Raw genomic sequence first — 13,360 nt, forward strand, 5'->3', positions numbered from 1 at the left:
AACTACCAGATAAGATTCTAATCATCACTCTGGTGCTTTTTTCAGGTCACATGAGAGTCACCGTATAAAGACACAGTAAATATTAGAGTCTCTCCAATGTGAATTAAACTGAGGGAAAAAAAAAAAAAAAACCTATTTCTCTTTTCTCTTCTAACTCTAAAGATAATACAGCTTAGCATTACCTCTTTCATGATAGACAATCTTCTTTTCTCAAGATTCACAGTTTCTGGCTTCTGCTTCCTCCATTTTCTCTTCAGAGCTTTTTCTTGGAGTTCCCAGTGTACTAATGCTCTATTTTTTGATTTGTGTATTTCATGACGACGTATCTGCACAGAAGGAAAAAAGGAATGTTTCAGGAGCAAGGACATTGCCTATTCAGGTATCAAGACCACTTAGTCTAGTCTAGTCTAGTTCACTATTTTCAAATATTTACTCACCAATAATATGCATTTCTCTCTCTCTCTCTCTCTCTCACTGTGTGTGTGTCTGTGTGTGTGCATGCCAAAATTCTCACAATTCTCTAAATTTTCAAAAACAATTTAAAATAATAAGTATCTAGAATTAATAGACCTACCTAAAAAGCATATTTAAAATAGTATTAATTTTTTACTTCCTTTTTGCAAAATTACCTCATAAACTAGTGTTTTTCAAACCACACACTGATACTTAGGGTAACTAAAAGAGTGGGAGAAAATATTTACAAATCATACTTCTGATAAGGAACTTAATTTACAGAAAATAAAGAAATTTAACAATTCAACAATAAAACCACAAATGACCCAATTTTTAAATGACTAAGGATTTTTTTTTCTTTAAAACACAGTCTTATCACATTGCAATCCCCTACCCTCAGCCATCCAGCTGGGACAACAGGAACATACCTCCACACCTGGCTCTTTTTTGTTGGAGAGGTTTTTGCTATAGGGTGTATGCGCTTGCCAGAAAGACAGAGAGAGACAGAGAGACAGAAAGCGAGAAATCACCCCCCAGGGGTGATGGCCATGCCACAATCCCTTCTCCTCCTTTCTCCTCTCAGGATCTTGGGCACGCGCACACACACACACACACACACACACACACACACCCCTGGCGTGAGTTTAAGCCACCGGGTCCAGGACTTGAACCGCAGTCGACTACATGGGAGTCCAGCGACCATAGCCATTACACGAACTGCTGGTCCCACCTGGCTCTTTTTTAGACAGGATCTTCCTGTGTTGTATAGGCCAGCTGAAACTCACTGCCCCCCACTTCAAGCTCTCAAGTCACTGGGATCACTGGATTATAGGCACACACCACTGTGGCCAGCCTTTCGGTTGGACTGGGAGTGGAACCTGGACTCAGCCTACAGAGCACAGCATCTTAGCAGCATGCATCGCTGTGGCTGGGCCTAAAAGTGACTTAGTGATTTGAACAGACGTTTCTCCAAAGACATTACAAATGGCCAATATGCACAAGAAAAAAATACTCAACATCATTTGTGCTTAGGGAACTGCAAATCAAAACCACAGTGAGACAGCATTTTACACCCACTAGAACCAAAATAAAAAAGGTGACAATAACAATGATGTGGGGAAATTAGAAGTCTCATACATGCTGGGGGGAATGTAAATGATGCACCCACTTTAGAAAAACAGTTTGGCTGTTATCCAGAAAGTGAAATATGGAGATACCATATGAGCTAGCAATCCTACTCCTGGGTATATACACAAAAGAACTGAAAACATGTGTTCGCATAAAAATTTGTACATGAATGTACGCAGCAGTATTATTCACAATAGTAAAAACGTGTAAACAAATGTCCACCAACAGACAAATAAATAAAATATGGTATATCTAAACAATGAGATATTATTCAGCAATAATAAGGAATAAAGTACTGATATAACCACAATACAGATGAACCTTGAAAACATTATAATAAGAAAAAAAAGCAAGACACAAAAAGCTACATATGGTATTCCATTGATATGAAGTGTTCAGAACAGGTCAAGGCATAGAGGCATAAAGTACCTTAGTCATTGCCACAGACTGGGAGGAGGTGGGCCTAAGCAATGACTGTCAATCAGTAGAGCTTCTTTTGGTAACATATTCTAAAATTAGTAATGATGGTTGCCCAACTCTATGAATATACTAAAAACTACTCAACTGAATACTTTAAGAAGGTAACTTTCATGGTATGTGAATTTTATCTCAATAAAGCTATTTCTAAAAAAATCTACACCAGAAACTTAAAAAGAAGGAAAAGGAAGCAAAGTAACATCTGGACAGGTAGACCAGAAGGTAGGGAAACTGCGCCAATAGGGAAAATGGCATGAATTTAGATCTGAATATGTTCAAGGGATAAATTACTACATTGACTAGACCAACATTTCTGTATAGGGAAATAATAAGAAATAATGCTGAAGATTTCTATAGATAGCAAAAGACAGACAAATGTGTATAAAATAATGCAGTTGGCCCTCCATCTCTGCGGGTTCCACATTTGTGGATTCAACCAATCATGGATCAAAACTACCTGAGGGCCAAAAAGTGGCATGGTAGTTAAGGCACTTAATCCTACATGGACAACTTCATGGTTCAAGTCCCAGACCAGCAGCTTGAAAACCATGTACATCTATGTGCAAAGAGAATAGAAAGAAGGGACTACAACATGGCCATCCTCCCTGGGAGGTAATTCCTCACTTCCTTTCTCTCTCTGTCTCTCTCCTGTGAGCATACCTGCCCTATGACAAAAATCTAAAAAGAAACTACCTGAAAAAAATAATAATTGCATGTGTACTGAATATATACAGACTTTTGTCATTATTCCCTAAACAATACAGTATAACAACTATTTACATAGCATTTATATTGCATTATTATAAGTAATCTAGAGATGATTTAAAGTATATAGGAGAACTGTAAAGGTTATATGCAAACATTACACCATTTTATATAAGAGACTTGAGTATCTATAGATTTGTTATCTACAGGAGAGTCCTGAAAATAATTTCCTATTGATACCAAGGGACAACTATCTCAGGCTAATGGTTAGAACTGTAAACTCAAACTATATTGTGGGAGGCTGTGCACCAGCGAGTCTGCTGAGGCCATTTTCCATGAGTCTCTTACTATTGCCACCTTAGGCTCAGAGAGCAAACAATTACAAAGGCCACAATTGGCTCCCCTTCAAAAAACCTCACCTTCAACACCACTCTGATTGGCCACTTCACATAGCAAATCGGTGAGCTTAGAATCCCTCATATTTGCATATCCGGGTACCTCATGATTGGTCCACAAAGCACCCAATCATAACCTATCTTTTGCTATCCTTCATTCAACCAATCACAGCCCACCAATGTGTATATAAGCACGATCTCTGGCCCATAATAGACAGAGAACCAGGAAGACGACAACAACCAGGAAGACGACGACTGAAGAGCCCGAAGAGCTGAAACACCGCACAGTCTCCAGACGACCTGGGAGACCTTGAAGAGCTGTAACACTACATCGTCTCTGGACAACCCTGAAGAGCTGTGACACCACGTCGTCTCCGTGCTGCTCACGGTAGACGACGCGACCCTTAAGAGCTGTGACAATGCGTCGTCTCTCTGCCGTACCCACGTGCTGTAACACTACACCGCTTGTCCCGGCTCACTCCTTCACTCAGGAAATCTGTTTGGCTGTCCCCTCGGGCCGGGAAACTATATCATTAAATTCTATATAATTAAATTAAATTCTCACACATACTAATATTTGAGGTAAAATCAGGAAGTCTAAAAACATCTGCTTCCTTTTTTTTTTTTTTTTGTGGCTGAAGTATATGTGTACTCACCAAAGAGAAGCAGAGAAAGAGAAAGAAAGAAAGAAAGAAAGGAAGAGGAGAGAGAAAACCACCCTCGATGGAGCACTGTCATGCTGCAATCCCTTCTCCTCATCTCTCCCTCCTGTCAGGACTTTGGGTTTGCATGCACACACATTTCTTAAGCCACCAGTCTACAATCAGCATGTTTCTCAGGCCACCAGTCTACGATCTGAACCATGTGATCTGCCTAATGGGAGCCGACTGCTCTAACCACTAGGCTTCAGACCTGACCCTAGAAGATATGCTTTTTGATCTTATATAGACATAAACAAGATCAAGCATATCTGAACAACATCCGGGAAGTCCCTCTAGTTTCTATTATCAATAGTTAGCAATCAAATACCAAATAAAAGACTGAATAAATTATTTAACTTTTGATATTCAACTTACCAGATCTTCAGGAGTTGCCCGATGAACTGTTAGATCATTCACAGTATTCTGCCAAAAAAGAAAAAAAAGATGACCTTTTTTTAGGGGTAAAGCAAAGTTTTGTTTTGTTTTTTGTTTTTTAAAGTAAAATGTCAGCATTTACTGGCACTTAATGGCTGAGAAAGATTTCAAAATCCTGGGACCAAAAATCCTTTCCTTTCAGAAACCAACATTCTCAATTTAAATATTAACACATTAATTTTAGGTGTCTTGTAGAAAATAATGGCCAATATTGAGGTGTCTTTCAGAAAATAAGCAGTGAGTTCACCAAGCAGGCATATATTATATGAAAATAATGAATAAAAGAGGGAAATACATATTCAGAGTTGGTTTAACTAAGGTTAGAGTTTTCAAACCGTATTGCCTGAAATTCCAGGATTCCACGAGGCAACTCTAAAGATTCAGAAAAGAAGTATGATCACTACAAAGAGGTTCAAACTGTATTCACAAACACCTTATGTAGAACCTATTACAATAAAAGATGAACTCTGACGGCAATGTATAATTCCATGAAATGTGAAAACAGTCACTTCAGTTAAGAGGCACTAAGCCGTCACGGCGGAGCTACCACGCTGTGCAGTTCCAGGAGACACCAGTAATAGCCCAGTCCCTGTAAATAGCACCTTGGGAATGTGTGGTGCAGTCACCACTCTGACAGCAGTCGAATGGCAGTACTACAGTTTTCCAAAATGGCTTCAGCCATTCTCCTACAAAGACTGTAAGGCAGAAAATAAAACGAGTCAAGTGATGAGAAATACAAACACAACTAAGTCAAATGGCCTCTAATCTAGTCAAAGACTAAACACTTGATTCTGTCCCATGCCTAGTGGTTAAGGGAGCCAGTTCCCATGTGGTTGACTGAGATTCAAATCCCAGACTCAGTAGCTTAAAAAATATGCCAGGCACACTGAGTACCCAAAATCCCAACAGGATAGAGAAATGGAGAAGGAACTGCAATGTGAACATGCTCCATTGGAGGGTGCTTTCTTCTTCTCCTTCTCCTTCTCCTTCTCCGTCTCCGTCTCCGTCTCCCTCTTCTCCCTCTTCTCTTCCTCTTCCTCCTCCTTCACCTCCTCCCCCTCCTCCTCTTCTTCTTCTCCCTCTCCCTCTCCCTCTCTCTCTCTCTCTCTCTCTCTCTCTCAGGCAAGTGCACACATTCTCTGGCAATTAAAATTTTGGCCATGATTTATATTTAGCTCAACGTTTTTCTACACAAAAACTATTATTCCTTTCACATTAATTTAGAAAGGTACCAATTACAACTATAAGATCATAAGAATTGTTATTAATAATCATAATACAATTTAACCACAAAAATAAGTGATTGAATTGGTTCTCATGAGAGTGAATGTAATAACTTCATCAGTACTACTACTGCTTAAAACAATTTCCTTTTGAAATGTCTTTAAACTTCATTTATAAGCCATTGCAGAGACTGTCCCACTATTTTCATCAAAACAGTTTTACTGTTGGGAACCAGCAGTTAGCGTAATGGCTATGTCGCTGGACTCCCACGTAGTCGACCGCGGTTCGCATCCCGGACCCGGTGGCTTAAAACTCACGCCGGGTGCGTGTGCGTGCATGCCCAAAATCCCAAGAGGAGAATGGAGGAGAAGGGATTGCGGCGTGACCATCCCCCCTGGGGGGTGATTTCTCGCTTTCTGTCTCTATGTCTCTCTCTGTCTGTCTGGCGAGCGCATGCGCCCTATAGTGAAAAACCTCTCCAAAAAAAAAAAAACAGTTTTACTGTATTGAGTGGTTTCTCCTCCCTCGTTTACCTTTAATGCAAATGACTTACACCTATTTTCCAAGTCTGTCTACCTTCAAAAAGCAAAAAGTTTTCCAGTACTAGAGATAATAAAAAGTAAATGAGGAAGGTTCCTAATGCAATTTCTTTTTTTTTTTTTTTTGAGATGTTTTCACTATAGGGCATGTGCACTCGCCAGACAGACAGAGAAAGACAGAGAGACAGAAAGCAAGAAATTGCCCCCCCAGGGGGGATGGTCATGCCACAATCCCTTCTCCTCCATTCTCCTCTCGGGATCTTGGGCACGCACGCACACACACACACGTGCCCGGCGTGAGTTTTAAGCCGCCAGGTCCGGGATGCGAACCGTGGTCAACTACGTGGGAGTCCAGCAACATAGCCATTATGCTAACTGCTGGTTCCCCCTAATGCAATTTCAAATGAAAGGTTTCAAAGAAGACTCGAGCAACATCAGCAAAGCAGAATAAACATCAACTGCTACAAGTAGGCACTCTAAAAATGACAGTACTTACATTATCACATACTTTGTTTCCCATTAATCAATTTCATTACGTTAGATTCACACCTGTGTAATATTTTTAGACAATCAGACAGCAACAAAACAATCCGTTTGCCCAGGATTTCTGGCTAGGGTGGCTGGCCATAATCCAGCAGGTTCCAAGTTGAAAAGAATCCCTAAGATCCAAGCTAGTCCCTGACTAGTTAATCCTGACAATGGAAAGTAAAAGCACCTAAAGTCTCATGGGCCAAACCAAAGTACCTGGATGCAAAATACGTAAGTACCTTTAGTAATACCAGACCATATTCAGGTTAGAAGTCAGACATCTATGCCCCAGGTACGTAAGACCTGTCCTAATCTTAAGAGAATTTTTGTACTGCAATTAATCAGCCTCTGGCGGTAAATAACAAACAACTCAAGGTGTAAGATAACAAGGATAATCTATTTTTTTTACTCAAAAATGGCGACTCAAAAATGGCGCTGACACTAGTTGCTATGGGCAAATCTAAAAAAGGCACCAAAATAATTCAGATTTCAGTGACACAGTTTAATCAGAGTTGCCTTAATGCGACTTATCAAGGTAGAGGTTAGGAGATTTATTTATTTATTTATTTATTAATTAATTAGTTTTTTGCCATAGGGTGCACGCAGTCACCAAAGAGACAGATAGAAAGAGAAGAGATAGTGAGAAATCACCTCCCTGGAGGGATGGTTATGTAGCAATTCCTTCTCCTCCATTCTCTTCCTAGGATTCTGGGCAGGCATACACACATGCCCGGCATGATTTTCAAGTCGCCAGTCAGGGAATCAAACCAGTCAGCCATGGACAAATCCAACACCTTAACCACCATGCCACCTGCTTCCTCCCTTAAAAGACTTTTTCTAAAAGACACACTTTCAACACCTCGAATATTCCAGTTATTCAAAGGAGCTAGACATTACAGCCTGGATGTATATATTCTAAAAATTTCCCCCAAAGATTCAGCTCTTCCCTCGAAAATCTAGGACATAACACACCCTAAAACTGATTCCACCTATTACATGCTGAGCCCCATTCAGAACACCATCCTGACTGACTAGGGCCATGTCATCATGTCTGTTCCTCCACAGTAATGGTATGGCATTCACGATTCCACCTAGACTTACATCCCATTCTTGTTTCACTGGAGTTTTCTTCTTCTTTACTTTCAGTGTTTTTCTTCCACCTCCTCGGGGACCGTAACGGTTCACTCTGACAAATGACATCTAGGAGTAACAATCAGAACAAATTTTTTAAATACAAGAAAAAGTAACAATTAAGCATCACCCTAGGAGAAAGACATCTAGGAAAGACCAAATAAATCTTAAAATATCAAAAGAAAAAAATTAAGTATGATGAAAGAAACAGCTTATCAAAATATTGGGCTCTCGTTTCTAATTAAAACAAAGTTGGTACTGATAACTACAATAAAAGAGGTCTCATACTAATAACTTAAAAGTATCCATTTATAAAGAACTCTAGGAATGCAGAAACTATGGCCTAAAGCACAGAACTAGGACTGAAGTCATAAGCTTTGTCATCAGTTACACAAATTTCCAATCGGTAGAGAAAATGTCAGTCACACATTCTAACAATATAAATGCAACAGAAAGGGAGGGAAGGGCAAATGAGAGTTGGAGTCTTTCCTAAGCACTCCAACACTCAAAATCACCACGGGGTAACCACAAGGGGTCCTCCAACAGTTCATGGAAAATGTGTATTACAAAATAACGATGCAGAGATTCCAAATTTTTGTGCACCAGGATAAACTTGTACTTTAATTCCATTTTCCCATAATCTTTTTGAAGTCCCTGCATTTGTGCTTACCTTAGAAGTAGATAAACTTTAGAGAACAAATGAGATATGATACCACTTCTAGTGTATCTTTCATATAATACTAAATATTGGCTCATCGGGAAAATCATGATGCATTTTTGCATAGAAAAATATGTCATGACTTTCCCAAAGACCTAATAGAAGTAATCATTGCTTTTACACAAGAATTTGTAAATTGTTTTGTAAACCGTCAACATTGACTTGGCACTCCTAAAATAGCAATGCTAAGAACATTGGCCTAAACATTATACAAAATTAGAAAAAGATCCAGCCCCTGAACACTAGGATTTTATAATACATATATGTGAATTTTTAAAAGCAACATATTTCTATTCGAGAACCTCGTTAGCTACCTAAATAATTATAGAACTCTGTTAATTCCAATTAGCCTAAAACAAAGATTCTAGGGCTACCTGATGAGATGATGGTTAAGGTGGCTGGATCCCACATGGCTGACTGCGCTGTTCGAGTCCCAGACTGGAAGTTTGAAAAAACACTCTTGGCAGGTGTGCATGCGTACCCAAAATCCCAAGGAGAATGGAGGAGAAAGGACTGTGGTATGCCATCCCCTGGAGATGACTTTTCACTTTCTTTCTCTGTCTGTCTGTCTCTCCCTGAAACACACACAGGCCCTATAGCAAAACTAAAAAAAAAAAAAAAAAAAGCCAAAGGTTTTAGTAGAGTTTTACCCTCCCCGCATCCGGGGAGATATGTTCCAAGACTCCCAGTGGATCCCTGCAATTGTGAATTGTACCAAACCTATTTATATTATGCTCTTTCCTATGATAAAGTTTAATTTATAAATTAGGCACAGTAAGAGATTAACCATAACAATAAAATAGAACAATTAAATAACAACAAACTCTAATAGACGTCATGTGGGTACATTCACTCTCTCAAAATATCTTACTGTGCTGTACCCAGCTATTTTTGGACCACATTCAACTGCAGATAACTGAAACCACAGAAAATAAAACTGCAGGGAAGGGGCAACCACTGAATTTTCCTTAAGTACATTTGAAATAAAATCATTATCTACTGCAGTGAAGACGCCTACATCCAAGAGTTTCTCAAGAGTTTGTCCCCAGTCTTCATTTCCTTTGTACTTTCTCATTGTCTCATCAATGAGAATATTTACTCTTTAAACATGGTATTTAGTTTCAAAATTCTCAGTCCAACAAAGGTGATAAGTCATTTATGAGTTAAAGAATAAATTTAAGGTTTATGATGATGATGGTGATGATGATCATAGTGGAAGCAATAGTAACGATATCAGCTACTATGAGGTGTTTTAAAAAGGTTGTGGGAAAACGGAATTAAACTATGAGTATATTTTCTTTTTCTTTTTTTTTTTGGAGAGGTTTTTGCTATAGGGCATGTGCGCTCGCCAGACTGAGAGAGACAGAGAGATAGAAAGCGAGAAATCACCCCCCCCCAAGGGGGGATGGCCACGCCGCAATCCCTTCTCCTCCATTCTCCTCTCGGGATCTTGGGCAAGCACGCACACGCGCCTGGCATGAGTTTAAGCCACCAGGTCTGGGACGTGAACCTTGGTCGACTACATGGGAGTCCAGCAACATAGCCATTATGCTAACTGCTGGTCCCTGTCCATGAACTTCTGAAGATTCTTCATACACACTGAGTGCTTACCAAAGCCAAGTATTTTTTCTGTTTTGCATGTGCACATGTATTATCTCACAGAAGAGGCAAGAAGACAACAGAATGCGAGGAAATATTTGCAAGTAATATATTTGATAAAAGACTTGTATCTAAACTATACAAAGAATTCTTAGAACTCAATACTAAAAACAACCCTATTTAAAAATGGGCATAGGTGGGCTGGCTACATGATCTGGTGGTTAAGGCAGCTGGATCCAACATGGCCAACTACATAGTTTGAGTTCCAGACCTGGCAGCTTGAGAAACATACCAGGCACATGTGTGTGCATGCCCTAAATCCTGAAAGAAGGGAGAGATGGAGAAGGGATTGCAGTGTGACCCTTCCTCATGAATGGGTGCTTTCTCCTTTCCATCTGACACTCTGGTGTATAGGCAGCCTCTAGCAAAAAAAAAAAAAAAAGATGGATGTTTCTCAAAACAAATCTATTGACAGCCAATAAGTACATGAAAAGATGTTCAACATAATTAGTCATTAGGGAAATGCCAATCTTATTCACAATAAGATAATACTTTATATCCACTAAGATGGATGTAATTTTAAAAATAGGCAGCAAGCATTGATGAAAACATGAAGAAATTGGAATCCTTATATACTGCTAATAGGAATGTAAAATTGCATAGGCACTTCTGGAAAGAAGTTTGGCAGTTCCTCAAACAGTTAAACATAGAGCCATCATAATAATCCAGCAATTCTACTCTTATATATCCAAAAGAAATAAAAACATATGACTACATAAAAACTTGTATACAAATGTTCTCAGTAGCATTCTTCTCAATAGACAAAAGCAGAAACATCCCTAACATGTATAAATAAAATGTGCTAAATCCACACAACAGAAAATGACTTTGGCAAGAAAAAGTACTGATATCTCCTGCTACAACATGGATAAATCTTGAACATATTACACTAAGAGAAAAAGAAACACAAAAGACCACATAATTGTGTGGGATCATTTATAATATGTCCAGAATAGGCAAATCCATGAAGACATGAAGTATATTAATGGCTGCAATGTCTGGAAGGAGAAGGAATGAAGAGTGACTGCTATAATGGGTATGAGGCTATCCAGGGGATGATGAAAATGTTTTGGAATTACACAGTGATGACAGTTGCACACCTCTATAAATATATTAAAAAACTCTGAATTGTATACTTTAAAGGTGAATTTTGGGGTCAGATTGTGGCACTGTTATAAAACATGATGCCCTGAAAATAATCAACATGGGAGGATACCAAATTTCCATCTGATCCCTCCCTGAGTACACAGGTCATGAGCCTACTCATGATCCCTGGCTGAGCGGGACTGGAAATTAATCACCACACCAAGATCCTGTTGGGGGTGCTGTCTCTCTATCTCTCATGGAAGAACCAACTGAACTTTTTTTTTTAAGTGTATTTTCTAATGTGTAAATTATATCTCACTAAAACCATTATAAGAAAAGATATGGAGAAGGGGGCAGATGGCGGCATGGTGTTAACACAAAAGGACCTGTATGAGAAAAATCCTAAGTTTGCATCCTGGGATCACCCTGAGCATGTGTACATGTGACTATGATCCAGGTTGGCTAAGACTGGAGTGAATCTCAGCATGAAGACTCTGCTGGGGTACCTGGCTCTGTTTCTCTCTCTCTCATGGAAAAAAGAAACAGATAAAAACTATTTTAAACAAAAGATAAGGAGGGGTGAACAGGTGGCCTGGTGGTTAAGGGCCAGACGCCCACATGACCAACCAGGGCTGGAGTCCTGTACCTGGTGGCTTGACCAGGTGCATGGCACATGTGCACACATGGCCAAAATCCCCAGAGAAGACTGGAGAAGGGATTGTGGCATGGCCATTACCCTTGTGAGGTGATTTCTCTCTTTCCTTCTCTCTGTCTCTCATCTATGGCAAAAATCTGAAGTTAACAAATAAATACAAATATGGAAAAGAACATAATCGTTGTTCAAAGAAAGGAATCTAATGTATTTTAACCACTTAGAGCGCCAACGTACTCTGCAGAAACAGAGGAATCATACTGTCAGTAAGTCTATATGATAATCATCTACTAAAATGGTATTAAGAGCATTAATTGCACAGAAAAATAAAAAGTTAAGTGTAAAAAGAGGATACAAGATTGTGTGCACAGTATATTCTCAATGATGTTAATATCAATGCCTTATTAATAAAACACTATGCAGGAACTTCACGTGTAAACTCACAACCCTATGAGGCATGTACTGGCTTGAGAAATACAACATGGAGGCTAAGAGCAGCCTGGACTCAGACTGTCTGGGTTCACATCCCAGTTCTGCCACTTACTGTAAAACGGAACTAGTTACTTGTGTATAACACTTAGAAGCTCTGCCTGGCACTACTGATGACGACGATGTCAGTAACAACTATTGGCCCCTTTCCAAATGGAGAAAATGAGGCTTAGAGAGTCAGAACAAGTTACAAGGGTAAGACTTGGCGAATCCATTCTAGTTCGTGTTAGAAACTGATCGAGGGGAAACAAGAAGTCTTTTCAGAGTCCCTGCGCTCCCCAAAACCCATTCAGACGGCATCCCTCTATTTAAATGACCTTCCCTGTCCCTGCACACCCTGGGTAGTCTGTCTCCCTCCTGCTAGACAGTTCCAGCTCCTGAAAGCTACGACCGCGCACGCCCAGGTCTACTTCTGCACAAAGCCCCTGAGAGCAGTGCGCGCGCCCACTCGGGTGCTCTCCGTGGAAGCGCGGAAAACACAGGCACCCCCAGACACGCACCCTGCCACGCACACACGCTCAAACACACAGAGCCGCGGCTGGCTTTCTGTAGTCCGGATTCTGGGCCAGGCCGTGGGGTCCCGGGGGACCAGAGTCACCGCCAGCCTCCTTCCGCCCCTCGTGTACCCGATGCCCAAGAGCTGCGGGGGCTGCGAGCTGCAGGCCTCCCACCCGTCATCTCAACCTGCCTTGCCGTTTCCCGACCGGGCCTCCAAACACCACTAAAACTTCAGGGTCCAGCCCTGGGGAGCGCGCCACACAGTAACTGGGCCCGCGGCTTCCGGGCTGTTGCCTGGGTTACCAGAACCCCGCCCCACGCCCGTGCGTACATCCGGCGAGCCCTGGGCGCAGGCGCCGCCCGAAACCTGGCTCGGGCCCTGGGACTGGGGCAGTAGTTCAGGGCAAAGCTCTGCGAGGAAGCCTGGAGTATTATCCAGTGCCTGGAGAATTCTCCAGTAGGAAGATGTTCTCCACACCGGGCCTCACAAGTCACACCTACTTGTTTTCCCTCCACTTACTTATTTTAAAATGTTTATTTTT

General features: G+C 40.7%; 1 protein-coding gene across 4 annotated transcripts in view; it reads right to left on the reverse strand.

Annotated features, from left to right (window-relative positions):
* SPICE1 (spindle and centriole associated protein 1) overlaps nucleotides 1-13,102 on the reverse strand; it is a 57,840-nt gene extending 44,738 nt beyond the window's left edge. For 3 of the 4 annotated variants that reach the window (XM_006161816.2, XM_027765655.1, XM_006161814.2), the window contains exons 1-4: nucleotides 13,009-13,102; nucleotides 7,687-7,785; nucleotides 4,235-4,282; nucleotides 183-326 (exon numbers count right to left, since the gene is read on the reverse strand). In XM_006161816.2, the coding sequence (XP_006161878.1) occupies nucleotides 183-326; nucleotides 4,235-4,282; nucleotides 7,687-7,785 (291 nt within the window). In that variant the 5' untranslated portion in view covers nucleotides 13,009-13,102. Of the gene's footprint in view, nucleotides 1-182; nucleotides 327-4,234; nucleotides 4,283-7,686; nucleotides 7,786-12,820; nucleotides 12,977-13,008 lie in introns of those variants that run through there. The other variant, XM_006161815.3, reaches the window with a different exon arrangement.
* Between the last annotated feature and the right edge of the window lie 258 nt (nucleotides 13,103-13,360).

The sequence above is a fragment of the Tupaia chinensis genome, unplaced genomic scaffold (genome assembly GCF_000334495.1).
Source record: "Tupaia chinensis unplaced genomic scaffold, TupChi_1.0 Scaffold139218_1, whole genome shotgun sequence".
Classification (NCBI taxonomy): domain Eukaryota; kingdom Metazoa; phylum Chordata; class Mammalia; order Scandentia; family Tupaiidae; genus Tupaia; species Tupaia belangeri.